Source organism: Drosophila virilis, chromosome X (assembly GCF_030788295.1).
Source record: "Drosophila virilis strain 15010-1051.87 chromosome X, Dvir_AGI_RSII-ME, whole genome shotgun sequence".
NCBI classification, from domain to species: Eukaryota; Metazoa; Arthropoda; class Insecta; order Diptera; family Drosophilidae; genus Drosophila; species Drosophila virilis.
In genome coordinates this window covers 1,769,335-1,785,725 of record NC_091543.1, presented here as the reverse complement: position 1 = coordinate 1,785,725, position 16,391 = coordinate 1,769,335, and the positions used below count along the sequence as shown (strand labels likewise).

The 16,391-nt window shown below is 41.8% G+C and overlaps 5 protein-coding genes across 7 annotated transcripts; 2 read left to right on the top strand and 3 right to left on the bottom strand.

Annotated features, from left to right (window-relative positions):
- Positions 1-141: 141 nt before the first annotated feature.
- On the top strand, positions 142-4,386 carry Ubqn (ubiquilin). The gene is made up of 3 exons (XM_002058174.4): positions 142-440; positions 865-2,359; positions 3,013-4,386. Exons 1-3 carry the CDS (start codon positions 345-347, stop codon positions 3,087-3,089), a joined length of 1,668 nt encoding a protein of 555 aa, XP_002058210.1. The 5' UTR covers positions 142-344; the 3' UTR covers positions 3,090-4,386.
- A 1,255-nt stretch (positions 4,387-5,641) lies between these two features.
- Cdc42 (Cell division cycle 42) lies at positions 5,642-14,151 on the top strand. 2 transcript variants are annotated; one of them, XM_002058177.4, is made up of 3 exons: positions 5,642-5,822; positions 12,577-12,892; positions 12,970-14,151. In XM_002058177.4, the coding sequence occupies exons 1-3, from the start codon at positions 5,725-5,727 to the stop codon at positions 13,255-13,257; spliced, it is 702 nt and encodes a 233-aa protein (XP_002058213.2). In that variant the 5' UTR covers positions 5,642-5,724; the 3' UTR covers positions 13,258-14,151. The 2 variants fall into 2 exon arrangements, with proteins under 2 accessions (XP_002058213.2, XP_015025090.2); XM_015169604.3 differs by lacking the exon at positions 5,642-5,822 and adding an exon at positions 10,820-10,972.
- On the bottom strand, positions 5,968-9,086 carry Mer (ezrin/radixin/moesin family protein merlin). The gene is made up of 5 exons (XM_002058175.4): positions 8,140-9,086; positions 7,978-8,080; positions 7,711-7,920; positions 7,405-7,641; positions 5,968-7,332 (listed from the first exon to the last, which is right to left on the bottom strand). Exons 1-5 carry the CDS (start codon positions 8,694-8,696, stop codon positions 6,523-6,525), a joined length of 1,917 nt encoding a protein of 638 aa, XP_002058211.1. The 5' UTR covers positions 8,697-9,086; the 3' UTR covers positions 5,968-6,522.
- On the bottom strand, positions 9,290-10,732 carry LOC6634823 (uncharacterized). Its single transcript, XM_002058176.4, has 2 exons — positions 10,572-10,732; positions 9,290-10,340 (listed from the first exon to the last, which is right to left on the bottom strand). Exons 1-2 carry the CDS (start codon positions 10,730-10,732, stop codon positions 10,019-10,021), a joined length of 483 nt encoding a protein of 160 aa, XP_002058212.4. The 3' UTR covers positions 9,290-10,018.
- Positions 14,152-14,388: 237 nt separating the features above from the next.
- Tcs4 (Threonyl-carbamoyl synthesis 4) lies at positions 14,389-16,382 on the bottom strand. Of its 2 annotated transcripts, XM_015169524.3 has the most exons (3): positions 16,151-16,382; positions 15,002-16,077; positions 14,389-14,942 (listed from the first exon to the last, which is right to left on the bottom strand). In XM_015169524.3, exons 1-2 carry the CDS (start codon positions 16,333-16,335, stop codon positions 15,042-15,044), a joined length of 1,221 nt encoding a protein of 406 aa, XP_015025010.1. In that variant the 5' UTR covers positions 16,336-16,382; the 3' UTR covers positions 14,389-14,942; positions 15,002-15,041. The 2 variants fall into 2 exon arrangements, with proteins under 2 accessions (XP_015025010.1, XP_002058214.1); XM_002058178.4 differs by having other exon boundaries at positions 14,389-16,077.
- Positions 16,383-16,391: the final 9 nt, after the last annotated feature.

The following is a 16,391-nucleotide window of genomic DNA, read 5'->3' as shown; positions in this document are numbered from 1 at the left end:
TTAAAACTGCGCCACTCGGTAGTTGAACGTAGGATTTGATATGTGTGACCAGTCAGGATATGGCAGTATACAAGATGATTTTTGTAATTGCTTTCGGTTTTTTGTAGATTGCCCGCCGCTGGTCACACTCTTTGTATGTGACATATATATGTGTGTGTGTGTGTCGTATGTGAGAAAGTGACGAATTACTTTTCATCAAATGGAAAATAATTTAGTTTGAAAGCACGTATAAATTTCAATAGGCGATCACAAAAAAATAGAAAAAATAAAAAAAAATATAAAAAACTTGTGCAAACATAGCATTATATTAAGAAACGCATAACTAGCGCTAAAAAACAATCAAAATGGCCGAAGGCGGTAGTAAGCGCATCAACGTGGTAGTTAAAACGCCAAAGGACAAGAAAACTGTTGAAGTCGATGAAGATTCTGGAATAAAAGATGTAAGTACTAAATAAGTGAGCTGTTGAATGGCCTGTTATGACGAAATTGCCGGGGGATGCAAGGCACTGGGCACTGGGTGCTTCAATAAAACAATTATTGCGGCTAACATTGACGAGGGGTGGACACACTTGTCTTGTGCACCACGTATTTTTTTTTGTGTGTGTGCCCGTGTAATTGAAGGTACAGTGCATTTTTTTTTTCTGGAAGGATGGCAAAGTGCACATACGCGCTGTCGCGTGCGTAAGAGTGTGCCCATGCGAGTGAGAGTGTGAATGTGTGTGTGTGCGTGTGTATAAATACAACGATGGGGCAACATTGTTAACCAACAGTTTTTTTTTTTTCTTTTTTAATTTATTTTCTTTTTGATTTCAACATAATTAACATTTTGTGTTTTGTTTTATTTATTTATTTTTTTCCAAACAGTTCAAAATTTTGGTGGCACAAAAATTTGAGGCCGAACCCGAACAATTGGTGCTAATTTTTGCGGGCAAAATCATGAAGGACACCGACACGTTGAAAATGCACAACATCAAGGACAATCTGACAGTGCATTTGGTGATAAAGGCCCCAACGCGCACCAACGAGACACCGGCACGTGCGCCGGCCGATGTGCGCCAAACACCGTTTGGCCTTAATCAGTTTGGCGGCCTGGCCGGCATGGAGGCACTTGGAGCCGGTTCGAATACGTTTATGGATCTGCAGGCCCGTATGCAGAATGAGCTACTAAATAATGGAGATATGTTGCGTTCGCTGATGGATAATCCGTTGGTGCAGCAAATGATGAACAATCCGGAGACAATGCGCCAGTTGATAACATCAAATCCTCAAATGCAGGATCTGATGCAACGCAATCCGGAGATATCACATATGCTAAACAATCCGGATTTGTTGCGTCAAACTATGGAGCTGGCACGCAATCCATCCATGCTCCAGGAGCTGATGCGTTCGCATGATCGTGCCATGTCCAATCTGGAATCGGTTCCGGGCGGCTACAGTGCCCTGCAGCGCATCTATCGTGATATACAGGAGCCAATGATGAATGCGGCCACCGAATCCTTTGGTCGCAATCCGTTTGCTGGCCTCGTCGAGGGCGGCGGCGGCGGAGCAACGGCTGGCGTTAATCCACAGCAGGGCACCGAGAATCGTAATCCGTTGCCAAATCCGTGGGGTGGCTCCGGTAATCGTTCCGGCAACAATACCCAAAGCAACAATACTGGCCCAAATAATCGCACCGGCGATCAGCCGCCCAACAATGTACTCAACACACCGGCCATGCGCAGTCTGCTCCAACAGATGGCTGATAATCCGGCACTGATGCAGAATCTGCTGAATGCGCCTTATACGCGCTCCATGATGGAGTCCATGTCGCAGGATCCGGATATGGCGTCACGCCTGCTGAGCAGCAGCCCGCTGCTATCGAACAATCCACAGCTGCAGGATCAAGTGCGTCAAATGATGCCACAGTTTATGGCACAAATGCAGAATCCGGATGTCATGAATATGCTAACCAATCCGGAGGCGATCAATGCCATATTACAAATCCAACAGGGCATGGAACAGCTGCGCACCGCTGCACCCAATCTGGTCGGCACACTGGGTATACCACCACCACCGCCGGGCGTCAACAATGTTGCCGATCCGGCCAGCGGCGATGGCACCGCCGCCACAGCTGCCACCACCAACAATGCCACGCCCAATAATATAGCTGCACCGAATTCGAATGCCACGAACGCAGCGACGCCAACTTTGGCGCCCGGCGGCGGACCAAATGCGCAGCTCTTCAACGATTTCATGATGCGCATGCTCAACGGCATTTCAAACAATGCGGACAGCACGCAGCCGCCGGAGGTGCGCTATCAATCGCAGCTGGAGCAGCTGGCCGCCATGGGTTTTGTTAATCGCGAGGCCAATTTGCAGGGTACGAACACAAATATATCTATAGCTCTCTATGCAGCCCCTTGCAGCACATAGCATATATACGCCTGATCCGAGTCCATGTAGCCATTAAGATTTACCATAACATTTGCTGACCAAACTCAGCTACTTTCTTGTCATACAGTCGCACAGTCAAGGAAAAATCGGTCGGAACAACTTTCCGGGTGCTTTCCTCTTGCCCAACTACTGCACATATATATAGTATGTGAGCAGTTCTTTCGTCCTTTCTATGTTTCCTATTATGTTTCATCAAGCAGAGCTCCATTTGCCCAGATGCTTCCCTCTTGCCCAGCTACTGGACATTTATACCGAATATAGATTAGTTATTTCGTCCTTCCTTCAAGCATAGCCCAGTCTTGGCGTCAGGAGAGGAATACTTTTTATGTTCTTAGATGTGTTTCTCTGATGAAATGTAATCCCATAGTCTAGTCAGAGTCCTAGAGGTTTTCTGATTACAATCCATAAAAAGGATTTGTTGAGGACTTGCGGATTCTAATTAGAATTGTATTCTATATGTGCTTTGTGTGTCTGCAAGGATATTTCCTAGTCTTTAAAATCGACATGTTTATATATCTATATACTTATGCGAGCTTTATTTTGTTTTGTTTTGTTTTTTTTCTTCTTCTTATCCTATAGCGCTAATTGCCACGTTCGGAGATATTAATGCGGCCGTGGAACGCCTGTTGTCGCTGAATCAGTTGTCCCTGAGTTAACACTGTTAAGGCGCACGCCTTACGTACACGCCAAACGCAAATATCGTCTATATATATATATATATATACATATATATACGTTTATATATATACATGCATGCTATGTGTACATGTATATATATGCGTATACAAAATATTAACTGCTCTATCGCAATTGTTAAACCTGATGCACATGCGCCCCGCCCCAAAAACCAAATCAAACCAAACCCCAATCGGGGCGCTTGGCTCAGTCGAAAAGTCAACGCTGCTGTTTGCTGATAAACCTTGACACACACACACAGAGACACACAAACACACACATATACACACCTAGCGTAAGCGGAGCAGATGAAGAAAATTCGCCTGGAAGCCTATAAACTACACTCACACACACACACGTTTGCTTCTAAATTTCCACACACACACACACACAAAAAAAAAAAAAAAAACAAAAAAAAAAAGAAGAATATATATATATATATATAAATAATATTTACAAGACAAACAAAAAAAAATAAAAATAAAAAATAAACAAAAAAAGAAAAGAAAGAAGAAAAACACATGCCAAAGTCTGGGGCAGAGTATTCAACAGTCGATATTGATAATATAACAATTTTTGTTGTAGATAACAATTGATGTGCAAAATGTAAAACTTAACTCAACAAAAACAAAAATGCAAAAAAAAAGGCGGTACAACTTTAATGCATATATATAGTATATAGTATATATATATATATATATATATTGGGGCACACACACACACACACACAGACACACACGCGCACACATTCACAGGAGCAGAAGGAACCGCAGAAACAACTCGTCGCACGTTTTTTGTTTTCAAATTCATTTTTGTTGTAAATGGCACACAGCTATAACTATATATCTATATGTATGCATATATATATATATATATATTTTTTTTTTTAATAACTATAACTGTACTTTGTTTACGTTTCAAGCAAACGTTTTGTATTTGTTAATATATAATTGCTAACAAGGCAAGAGGATATGTAAAATAACGAAACATATATTTATCTATACATATATATGTGTGTGTGTGTGTGTGTGAGTATATATATATATATATATATATATGTATATATATGCATACATATATTCTTTGCGTCTGGCGTTACGCGCGGGCAGTTTTGGAATGCATTGGATGCTATATTACAAAAATTGAGCTTTTTATTTTATGGTAAAAAACAAACACATACATGTATGTGCATATATATATATATGTGTGTGTGTGTATATATATATACATATATCAAATATTCCACGGTGTTACAAAAGAAAACAAAAAATACAAAAAGACGTAACTATTTGAAATTCCTTAGTACCAAAAAAAAAAAAAACAAAAAACAACAAAAAAAAAATACGAAAAAAACAACAAGAAAACAGTTTCTTTTATGTAATAATGTGGGTAAAGGGTAGGGGGGGGGGGGGCAGGGGGCAGCGTTACATATATATATATATTTTTTTTTTGTGTGGGGGAGCTAAAGGTGCGCGTTCCGATTAACATAAACTAAATTCAACATATATTATATATATATATATATATATATATATATATATATATATATATATATATATATGGAAACTTGGCAAAGGACGCCGCACATAAGATACAAACAAATAATAATAATGATTAAAAACAAAAACTTATTCGTTAGATAAACTACGTTTACGGATTTCTGTATGAAACGCTAAAGAGTAAATAAAATAAATGTAAATGGTCACGTTTTTAAAAATCCACATAAACAAATACTTATATGAATATGGACCCAAAAACGCATTGCTGGCGGTTCGGTTCAGGCTGCGAGACAATGCCTCGCAAATGGAATGTGTAACGCATGGAAGGAGGCCTCGTATATATTGTAGCTACGTTTGTAGTTCTTCATTAAACTTGGCTTAAAAAGGATCCTCGACTCGGCTTACAGCTATTTACCAGAATGGAAATCAAGAACTAAATCCGGTTTATTCCACGGATCTCGCAATTGAGAGCGATTTCCATGTAATCAGAAAGCCAAACTCGACACAGAATCGAATAACAGTCTAAAAGGCGTTGCCACCCGGTTAGAAAAAACCTTATTGTACAGTTAAGTAACGGATTTTTTGGAGCATTGTGAATGAAAACTTCGCTTTTTGATTATGATTTGAATGCTGAGCGCAAACTAGAATGAAAAGCACAGCAAAGCGAAAGAGACGGGCATATAACTAAATAGATTAGAATAGGATGGAAATAGTCTTAAAATTGATTGCTTAAAGTATAACGAGCACAATTCAGTTTTGGTAAAGATTTGTCCGAAGACAGAATACCCTGCCAGACAAGAAGTTAAGCTAAGTGATATTGACGCAAATATAGAAGTAGGTACTGCCAGGAAAATGAATATAAGCTCACTTTTCGTCCACCAAGGAGTCCACATTCTATCTGTCTTCCCGTTTCGTGACAAGCTTCTGAATAGGAATTAAAAAAAAAAGCCTCATCCTAGGAGCCCTAGTATGCTTTGTGCCATGCTTTGTGTGTCGGAATGCTCACAATTGTTTTAGTCTCCGGTCTTTCGTCAACTTGAATATTTTTAAAAACGTATTTTTTTAAAACTTTCAAAAATTCGCCCCAAAATATTCGGCAAGTGCTTATAAATTTTCAATGTCTTCGTTTACGAGGGAGTTGTGTGATCTTTGCCGGCGAATCAAGATTCGGGTTAAGCACAGGATCTCCGAGTTGAATGCTAAGAAGGACGGTCTGTAAGTTCTCGTTCCTGTCTGGCCCTCTATACCCTGTACCCTGTACATCAATTCTTAAACAGCATCAACAGGCGAGTCGATCAGGGCATGTCAGTCTGTATTTACCTATATATATATATAAATATGTAGTTATAGAGAGCTTGGGTACAGGGCATCTGTGCTAGTCGGGCACTTTTGACTAGAGCACACTTTTTATTGTTAAATTTATGCCCCGATTTAAAACGTTTTTTTTTTTATTGAATTCGGCAACAAAACTAAGTGTGATGCCAGCGTTAGGGACTTATAGCTATTGACATGGTATACACAGAGAGAAATACATGACCACATGCATTAAATTGAATTGGCAAATATAATAATTCAAATTTACATGGTATACATAGATACACTGAGACAAGTACATACAGTGAATTGAATTGACATGGTGTACATAGATACACTGAGATAAATACAGTTGACTGAATTTACATCTTCTACATAGATACACCGAGACAAATAGTTACAGCGCGTTGAATTGACACAGACATGTGGTTTATCAAAATTTACAGGGTATAAAGTATATAGATACAGTGAATCGAATCGTGACGGCATGCACAGATACACTGAAACAAAAAACGTACACCGCTTACATTGAATTGCTTTTAAGTATGACCAAAATTACAACAATGCGCATTATTTTGGGCTAAGTCTTGTTTGGAGTTCGTTAGAGTTCCTCGAAGAAGGCGACGCGCGCCTTGGTTGAACCGGATTTAAGCTTTTTCAGCGTTGAATATTTATTCTCGCCGGCCTTGATCTGCGCCTCGCTGAGTATGTCCAGGTTGCTCTGGTTCTGTTCAATCTTGTGTGGTGCTATCTCGCTGCGCAACGTTTGCAGCTGGTTCTGAACCTGCTTCTTGGACTTGCGCAGATACTCGAGATGGCTGCGCTCCATTTCGTTGGTGATCTGCTCCATTTCGTTGTCGGTGAGTATGAATTCCTTGGGCTCAAAATCATCCGAAATGCCGCTCGAATTATCGCCCATCACAATGTAATGGGATGCGGTTGTGGTTAGCTCGGCGCCGCCAGCTGTTTCCATATCATTTGTGGAGCTGCTCGTCGTCAGCGAAGGTGTGCTAATCGCCGCTATGCTGGAGGCATTGTTGACGTTCGCCTGGGATACGGTCGATGCGGTTAGCAGGCTGTCCGTCGAGGATTTGCGGCCACTGTTGAGAAAGTTCAGCAGACGGGCGGTAGCCTCGCGTTCCGCCATTTTGGCACAGATCAGCTCCTTCTTGAGCTTCTCCGTTTCGGCCTCGCGCTTATCGTTCTCGACGGTCAGCTGCAGCATATAGAAATCGGCATCGCGTATCTTCTTCTCCAGATCGTGCTTCTCGCGCTCCACTTTCATTTGGCGCTCGCGCAGACGATCCATTTCTGTTTTGAAGTGATTCGCCTTGCATTCCGTAAGCTGCATTTGCTCCTCGTTGACGCGACTCTTTTCAAAGTACAGCTCCTTGGTCTCCTCGGAGCGGCGCTACGAAAAAAAAATGGCACATTAATAAGGTATTTAATTTGGTTTGGTGGGATTCGGCGTCGCCTGACCCACCAGCGCATCGCTAGCCATGCGCATCTCGTCCTGCAGATGCTCCAGACGCTTCTCCAGCTCGTAACGCTCATGCTCGGCCTTCTCGCGCAGCTGCTTCTCTCTGATGAACTTCTTGCGCTCGATTTGTCGGCGCTGTTTCTCCTCCTTGGCCTGCGCCTTCATTTGCTGTATCTCCATGGTGTCCGGCTTGCGGCGTCTCATGTACAGATCATGATTGCCCTTGCATAGATCAAGGATCTGCCCGTAGATTCAATTTCAAAGTTATATATATATATGGATTAACTGAAGTGAGGTTAGGGCACTTGCCATTTTATTGATGTGCAAGTCCTGCGAGTAAAATATAAAGTTCGACACTTTGGCGTCCACTAAGCGTATCGTGAATTTCTTGTCATCGAAACTAACGTGTCGTATCTCGTTCCATTGGAACGTTGTCTTTGGGGTTAGCTTGTCGCGCTCGTCATAGATGTTGAGACCCACGGCTGTAACGCCCAGCCACAATTTGGTTTTGTTCTTATTCTGTGGATCGAATAGATCTCGTTAGATTACGGAACTCGCGTTGTTACTGCTCCTCACCGTAATAGGAAAATAGTTGACACCGTACATGTCCAGATCTTGTGCTATTTTGAGATACTCCATTTCGACCTCATCACGCGTCATGGGCTCATGATCCATGTACCTGGAAATTGACCAACCAATATAGTATAGAGAGAACATATTTGTTTTGGACACACTCACCAGGTCTTGATGCGCTCCTCCCACATCTCGGGCGTCATTTGATATTGATCGGTAACGCCCTTGGGCAGCAATTCGCCGCCAGCCAGCATGCCGTCCTTGTAGGTCTCATAATCGTACGGTCCGTACTGGACGTGGACCGCATACGAGGCGAGCAGTACCGATGCCTCCGGTCGGCAGTAGATGTCCATGGAGAGAATGCTCTGTTTCACTTGCAAAAAGAACAAATGCTGCGTAATTTCCTGTATCAGCTCCTCGCTGACGTTCTCCGGAAAGAATTTCGCATAGAAACTGAACACATAAATGCTATTGTTTGCATGCAGCTCGACCCGCTGATCTTTGACCTTTTTGTCCATTTTGAGCCAAGAGACATTGTTGCGTGTGTCCACATACTGCAAACCAAAATACCACGATTCGCGCAACCCAATTGTCCGGCAAACCAGATCGAACAGCTCCTGGCCCGTCGACCGGGTCTCCAATTCGAACTCCAACTCCGAATCGAACGTGCTCACGCGCACCGGCAACGAACGGTTCTTCTTCGAACCGAATGGGCTCATCATCTATGCCGATTGCGGATGCAATTCCGATGTCTATCAATAACGATTGTGATGTATTGTTCGACTATAACTATGTGCATATACATATGGTATATATAATATATATATAAATATATATATATGTATGTATATGTATTAAATATTTGGCTATTATGTGAGGCTCTTGTGTTTACTTGTTGCACTTGTCAAACATTTTCCACAACGTTCGCGTTCGCATTCGGGCATATTGCATTTATCTTTGTATAACTTTTGTAAATACTGCACTGGCACTTTGAAGGCACTTAATATTAAATATAAATTTTAATAACTAATATTTAACAATATATTACAACATTTTACGTTGTCAAAAATAAATTGCGAGCGTATAAATAGCAACAACAAAGAATGAGTGTGCCTGCGATGCATGTGTGTGTGTGTGTGTGTGTGTCGGACGTGAACGTGTACCAGTGTGTGAATGAGAGAGACAACGAGAGAGAGAGCGCGCTTGGCTGGCATGGAGAGCGTACGTTGATTGCATTGTATAAATTGAGACAACAACAATGTTAGATATGTGAGCCGCACAGTGGTTTGCAAACATGAATACTTTGACGCTGAAATATTAAGAAAATTCCTATAATACTTTATTAACAGTATTGCTGCTTCATACATGGCTTATTTAACGTAACCTTAGTTAAATAATTTTATAGATATAAATATTATATTGAAGTTAAGCACTCGGGCACATAATTCTATTATATCAGAACAATTGCATCGTCTATTAAACATAGTTAACAGATATACACATGTGCAGGAGCAAATTCGAAAAGTCTTATATGGTTTATATGTACGTAATTATTTGAAAATCACTAGCTACATTTTATGGTTTTTTAGTGGTCTATTTTTACAGCTGTATCGTTAATTAATGTCTATAATTTTACATACATATTTCGAACACATTTAAGTTGACTCAATTCGCAGAAGTTTGGAAGTTGTTTTTCTAGTTTAGTATAAACTGTTATGAACGAGTTAAACTTATTAACGATAGAAGATTGGCTTACTAATCCATCTGAGGTTTTCCTTGAACTATTGGCACTATCAGCTACCGTTGCAATTGCTTATTTAGTTAACGAATGGATAAGGCAAGCGAGTTATGTATCAGTTTTGATTAATTCTTTTTCATTTTGTGTGTACTACAGTTTTTCTTGAGTTGTTTTTTTTTTTTTTTCGTTTTTTGTTAAATGTTTGTTGCTTGATTTGTTTTCTGTTTATATATCACTCTAGAGCAAAGCGTATTTTATCCACATACACGTCTGTATATGTACAAAATTAAGTGTGTCTTTAAAAACCTAATGATTGCTGCGCTTGACACGTTCAACGTGCAAGTCATACAACATTTTGTTCTTTTCATAGTAATACGGATTTTGATCCGCATTCAATTCAGGATTGTACTCGTATACACCGCCAACCACTTCAGCAGGACCACTGCCACAGCCGCCGCCAGTAATCGTTGGTAATAATAGATAATTGTTGTTGTCATTGATTAGATTCGGGATACTGCAGTTGCTGCTGCTGCTGCTGTTTCCATCATCGTAGTTTAAATGCAGATTATTGATACGTTTGGACAATGGCGTCGATTCGCACGGCAGATCATCTTCGCGGCTACGTTTTCTGTAATTAAATCGGTTATGCATATATTTAGGTACGTACATATTCGTTTGGTACGTGTCTGTATAATTTTCAATTGGAATTGCAATTTGACCATGAAACAAATAAACTGCAGGTCACTGTAATGCTGTTCATATGTGTTTCTCAATTTATGCATGCGCATGACTGCATCGAGTCGCAATTGAATTGGTCTATAGGTTTAATTTGCTAAGAATTGGTCAGTATATCACATACCTGGTTCTTAAAAATCCAGCCATTTCGATGTCATACCCTTCGGTTCCTTTTTTCTTATGCCTGGCAAGTGAATTTTGGTCGCCTACTTTGTTGTCGCTGCTGTTCTCTGGTGCTTGTTCTAGGTGACAGTTGAGAGTTGCATGCGAACGGAGTGGCAACATTATAAACAGTATGCAGGGCGTTGCCATTTGTAAACGTCAAAATTGCGATAGCAATTGACGCAGTGGCAACCCTATGCTTCGTCATTCGCACGCATACAGATTACTATTGCTGAAGAGAACGAACACACAAAAGAAAAATAGTAGTTTTCTGTACAAATCGACGCCCAACCCAGCCCAAAAATATATTAAAAAGAAAACAAATTACACATATTTGTTGCCATTTTCAATCCAAATCCAGTTGTAAGTAAAATGGCGCAAGCCAACGGCTTGGCATACAATAAATAACTAGCAAAAACCAATACATCTGCGCTAAGAAAGAGAAAATTCTGAAGTGAAAAGTGACCAAAAATGTTAACGATGACTGCTTTGGCTGCTTGTGTCTGCCTGCTCTCATGTCAGTATGTGTGTACGTAATGTACGTTAGTGTTGGTGAAAACGATTTGTTCAATTTTATTCTATCTACTGGGTGAATTTTTTGAAATGTGTCCATAACTTGTGCATTTCGTTTTGCTTGGCTTTCTAATAGCTAAAAACTCGTATGTACGTGTGCGTGTGTGTGGGCGATGCAAAACAATATGCACATATCCGCGTGCATGTGTGTGTGTGTGTGTATATTTGTACACAAGTGCATTTGTGTCAAAATAAATTAGCATATTAGCTGCAGCAAAACTGCGTTTAAAACCCACACACGTGCATATAAATACATGTACACACATACGCTCTGTGTGTGTGTGCTGCTGAGGCAGGGGGCTGCATATTTCACATTAGAACTGCCTGCGAGCTTATCTAGGCACTGCGTGTGTGTGTGTGTGTGAGTGTAAGTGTATGTGCGCTTGGTGTTGTTTTTTCTTTTTTCTTTCATTCGGCACGCACACATGCACAGCTTGAGTCATCGCCTTCGCCTGTGGCTCTCTGCTTTATGCTCCACTAAAAAGGAAGCCGGCGGCGACGGCGACGACGTCGATACCGCCCGGCAGTCGTTGTGTGAGTGCGTATGCGTGTGTGTATGTGTGTGGTCTCTGTGTACAAAGTTCTACAGATACAACTCGCACGCGTAGATAAGACAATAGTTGAGCAAAAATATAAAGAATACAATCAAAAAAAGAAAATACAAGTAAATAGCAATTTGCGTCTCGGACTGATATGTGCATATGTAATTGTTACTGTGTGTGTGTGTGTGTGTGTGTGTGTTATGTCCATGTATGCATGTGTATGTGTTTGATGCGATAATAACAAAGCGCACTCCTACATACAAATCCCCCCGCACTCCCTTGCTAGCCAGCAAGCAACCAGCCACCCACCCTATGACGAACTTAACACTTGGCCGGGCAAGGGCCTTCCCAGTCGCCCTCGCCCTCGCTCACGCCCACGCGCCGCGCTGCTGTGCTGCCTCTTTGCAAAAGTAATTAAGGCATATGAGTCCACACACACACACACACGCACACATGTCCGTTTGACTACAGTGAAGCCTGCAAAGTTGACCATCAATTCGCGTCTATTTCTATAACCTCCTGAGCTTGCCCGATTAAAATCTGGATTTGACTTATATAATTATAATTTCAATCAGCTTGATGCCGTGTCAGTTATAGGAAATCTATGCCTAATATAGTTACCTCCACTTACCTGAATCCGGGCAAGTGCAGGAATGTCAGCTACACCCGAAGGAAAGGTGTGCAGCCGGCGGGTGGGCCTCACACACATCCAACTGTAGATAGAAGGTTTCTTGCCCAACCTGACGAGGCGTATCCCTTAATTATAATCAGCAGGCATTCAATATGCCAATAGATGCTTTTCTGTAATTCGAAATGTGTATCTCTCATTTAAATTGTATTCAACTTTTCCAGAAATCGTTATTCACATAACTCGTACGGTATGCAAACCATCAAGTGCGTGGTCGTTGGAGATGGCGCTGTGGGCAAGACGTGCCTGCTGATATCGTACACAACCAACAAATTTCCATCAGAATATGTGCCAACTGTATTTGACAATTATGCGGTGACAGTGATGATCGGCGGCGAGCCGTATACGCTGGGACTATTCGATACAGCTGGTCAGGAGGATTACGATCGATTGCGTCCGCTGTCCTATCCGCAAACGGATGTGTTTCTCGTCTGCTTCTCGGTGGTCAGTCCCAGTTCATTTGAGAACGTCAAGGAGAAGGTAAGACGACAGCTGCAAGAGAATATGTTATTATGAATCTAAATGTTAATCTTGTTGTTTATTTGCCAAACTTACAGTGGGTGCCGGAGATAACGCACCATTGTCAGAAGACGCCGTTCCTGCTGGTGGGCACACAAATTGATTTGCGCGACGAGACAAGCACATTGGAGAAACTGGCCAAGAATAAGCAAAAGCCAATCACATCCGAGCAGGGCGAAAAACTGGCCAAGGAGCTGAAGGCGGTCAAATATGTCGAGTGCTCGGCCCTAACACAGAAGGGCCTGAAAAATGTCTTCGATGAGGCCATATTGGCCGCCCTGGAGCCGCCAGAGCCATCCAAGAAGAGGAAATGCAAATTCCTCTAATTATTTTTGTTTCTTTGTTGTTTTTCGGTTGTTTTTTTTTTTCTGCATCGCTCCCAACAACAAAAATTAATGCAGCCACCCCCCCCCCCCCTCCCCCCTTCCCCCCACACAAATACTATATATAACTATACACGATATATGTATGTATAAATTTGCTGTCATATTCTTTTTAAATTGTTCTCTCAATCTATACACGCTTTTAATGTCCAACCCCCCGCCCGCCCGGCCGCTCCGAGCCCCGCCTACTCCCAGTGCGGTCCGGCCCCAAGCAAAAGCGAAATTCTTTTGCCAAACCTTAAATTAACAAATTGGCATTAATTTGTATTTAATTTGATTTTAATTTGAAATGTAATTTCTACATTTTTGCAAATCAAAATTCCGCTTGCGCCCCGAGACCCTTCAGAGCCGCTCTTTATACTTTTGGCGCGATTTCTTATAAGAAAATAAAAGCAAAAACAAAAAAAATAAGCAAAAAAAACAAACAAGAACAACAATAACAATATAGCAAAACAAATTATTTATATATTCATATATATATATATACAAAATTAAGAAAAGAAGGAATCGAAGGAAAAACAAAACAAACCAGAACAAAACTGAAAACTATGCAATTTTGTGTTTTGCATAAATAAAGAAAACAGCCTAAAAATATAGGAGAAAAGGAAAGAGAAACCGTGTGAAAAATCAACTGCTCACGGCAATAGAAAAAGAAGCGAGCAGCCAGGAAATATAATAAATATAAATAAAAAACACAAATGCAAAATAAATAAATCAAATACGTGCATATGTCTACCATTTGTTTACACACGCAATAATAACGGTACACAAAATTAACTAAAAAAAAAAAAAAAGAAAGGAAAAAAAAACTAAAACTTAAAATTATAATAAAAGAAATATGCGTAATTGTATGTAACGCTATTATGTAATAAAAGTAAGAGTATTGAAATATATAAGTAAAGGTTGCAAAAAAAAAAAAAAACAAAAAAATAAGAAAAAAAGAATTGAGAAAATTTAGAAAACCGAAATAAAATCGAAACCTTATAAGTATAATATCCAGACAAGCAAAAGATGAAAAACAAAAGAAAAGAAAATTGTATTGTAGTTCAGCATAAAAAACAAAGCGTAGCAGCAGACGATGAAGAACTAATGCATTTTTTAATATTTTTATATGTATACATTATCAATTTTTACATTTTTTTTTTAGACCTTAGACATTTGACATTATTGATTTCAGATAATATAATAAAAAAGAAAAAAAAAAAAACAAATATATAATGTAAAAAAAAAAACAACAAGCGAACGAAATCAACTTTGGGTTAAGGCAACAGTTGGGAACTTTTTACCCAGACACGACACGACTCCAGCATAAAGATAGATAGCTCCGATCCCGCCTAAACTATGTATATATATATGCCTGATCAGTATCTTTAAGTCACTCAGCTTTGAGGCTTGAATTCTCATTCCTTAAGGCAACAGTTGGCAATTTTTTACCCAGACACGACACGAATCCAGCATAAAGACAGATAGCTCCGTTTCCGCCTAAACTATGTATATATATATTCTGGAAGAGTATCTACAATCAAGCCTGTCTATGTTCCGTCCAGACTGCTGTGCTTAACGGCTCGAGCCAATGCTCCTGCTTGGGTGTGTCAAATCCTTAGTAGATCCGCGCATTCAAATGATCTCTGCAATTTTAATTGAAATTGGTTTGGTTTTGCCTAGTTTTGATAACAGATTTAGCTACGGCTTGGATAGGAGCTTGTTGATATAGTCGTGCTTCTGGGCTAAAGCGGTTTGATCCACTTGCATTTGATGCCCGCCAGCGCCACATCGTTGACCGCCGTGTGCTGAAAGCCAGCGCTGCCTGCAATATCAATGCAATCGATGTCCCGGCGCAGGCTATACTGCCCATTCTGCAGCAGTTGCTCGATGCCGTGCCAGGCTATCATGACGCCGTTGTCGGAACAGTAGCGCTTTGAGGGTCGAAAGGCGCGGCAATTGTATTGCGCCGCCAAATGGGCCAGATTCGCAAAGATCACATCGTTGTTGGCAACGCCGCCCGAGATAACCAGGGTGGGTGGCGCGGCATCAAATAAGCCCTGCTGCAGACAGTACTCGAGGGCGCGCTGTGTGCGATGCATCAAATGGCGACTGACCGCACGCAGCAGACCCGCACAGAAGTCATCGTAGTTGCTGATGATGCCATCGGGCGGCGTGCGCTCGGCCAGCTCCTGTTTGCGTATGGCACGAAACGAGTTGTTCTTGATGCCCGCAAAGCTAAAGTTGCAGTCGCGCTGCCTCGACAACGGCAGCGGAAACTCATAGGCAGCCGGTTGGCGTGCCGTTTGTGCAGCATGCTCGACGGCACGACCGCCGTTCCACAGCCGATACTGGGGCAGCACATAGAGCCGCAGGCGTCGCGCTATTTTATCGAATGCCTCGCCGGGCGCATCGTCCAGTGTTTCGCCGAGCAGCGTCAGACGGCCGGGACCCTGCACTACGGCCAGCTGACAGTGGCCGCCGCTGATCAGCAGACACAGATATGGATAGCCAATCTCTGTCAGCTGCTCCATGCGCACCTGCAGCGCGTGTGCCTCCATGTGATGCACGGGCAGCAGTGGTTTATGTTCCCGGCGTGCCAGATGCCGTGCGAAACGCAGGCCCACAATTAAGCTCAACGGCAGTCCCGGCCGTGTCGTCACCGCAATCGCCTCCAATTGCTCCGGCTGCAGTTGCGCCTGTTCCAGGCAACGCTCGTAGGCGTTTTCAATGCGCGCCCGATGCAAATCCTGAGCACGTGGCGGTATAATGCCACCGTAACTAGATATTGTAGACGAATATATATGTGTATGGGTATGGGTAGAGTTAAGCGTGGAGTCCAGGCATCTGTTACCGTGTGTGGAACTGCTGCTGGGACTCGAGCACATTGGCGTGCACTCGACCAGTTGTATCGACAATGGCAATGCCTGTGTCATCGCAGGATGTTTCGATGCCCAGCACATAGCTGACCAGGCGTTTGCCGGTATGCCTGGATGCGCCCGGACATCTGAGCAGCTGTGGCACTGCAGCTGCATACATAACACACGAATATGCCGGCTTTTTGAATAGAAACAACAACAATAGTATATATTATT

Bases quoted from the DNA above. Each gene is read 5' to 3' on its own strand.
- Cdc42 (XM_002058177.4), top strand. From the start codon at position 5,725: ATGTCTTCGTTTACGAGGGAGTTGTGTGATCTTTGCCGGCGAATCAAG. The intron at 5,823-12,576 runs GTAAGTTCTCGT...CAACTTTTCCAG, and splicing joins AATGCTAAGAAGGACGGTCT to AAATCGTTATTCACATAACT. The intron at 12,893-12,969 runs GTAAGACGACAG...CCAAACTTACAG, and splicing joins TTGAGAACGTCAAGGAGAAG to TGGGTGCCGGAGATAACGCA.
- Tcs4 (XM_002058178.4), bottom strand. From the start codon at position 16,335: ATGTATGCAGCTGCAGTGCCACAGCTGCTCAGATGTCCGGGCGCATCC. The intron at 16,078-16,150 runs GTAACAGATGCC...TACAATATCTAG, and splicing joins CAGCAGCAGTTCCACACACG to TTACGGTGGCATTATACCGC.
- Ubqn (XM_002058174.4), top strand. From the start codon at position 345: ATGGCCGAAGGCGGTAGTAAGCGCATCAACGTGGTAGTTAAAACGCCA. The intron at 441-864 runs GTAAGTACTAAA...TTTTCCAAACAG, and splicing joins AAGATTCTGGAATAAAAGAT to TTCAAAATTTTGGTGGCACA. The intron at 2,360-3,012 runs GTACGAACACAA...CTTATCCTATAG, and splicing joins TCGCGAGGCCAATTTGCAGG to CGCTAATTGCCACGTTCGGA.
- LOC6634823 (XM_002058176.4), bottom strand. From the start codon at position 10,732: ATGTTGCCACTCCGTTCGCATGCAACTCTCAACTGTCACCTAGAACAA. The intron at 10,341-10,571 runs GTATGTGATATA...ATTTAATTACAG, and splicing joins GCTGGATTTTTAAGAACCAG to AAAACGTAGCCGCGAAGATG.
- Mer (XM_002058175.4), bottom strand. From the start codon at position 8,696: ATGATGAGCCCATTCGGTTCGAAGAAGAACCGTTCGTTGCCGGTGCGC. The intron at 7,921-7,977 runs GTGAGGAGCAGT...TTCGATCCACAG, and splicing joins TCAACTATTTTCCTATTACG to AATAAGAACAAAACCAAATT. The intron at 7,642-7,710 runs GCAAGTGCCCTA...ATCTACGGGCAG, and splicing joins ACTTGCACATCAATAAAATG to ATCCTTGATCTATGCAAGGG.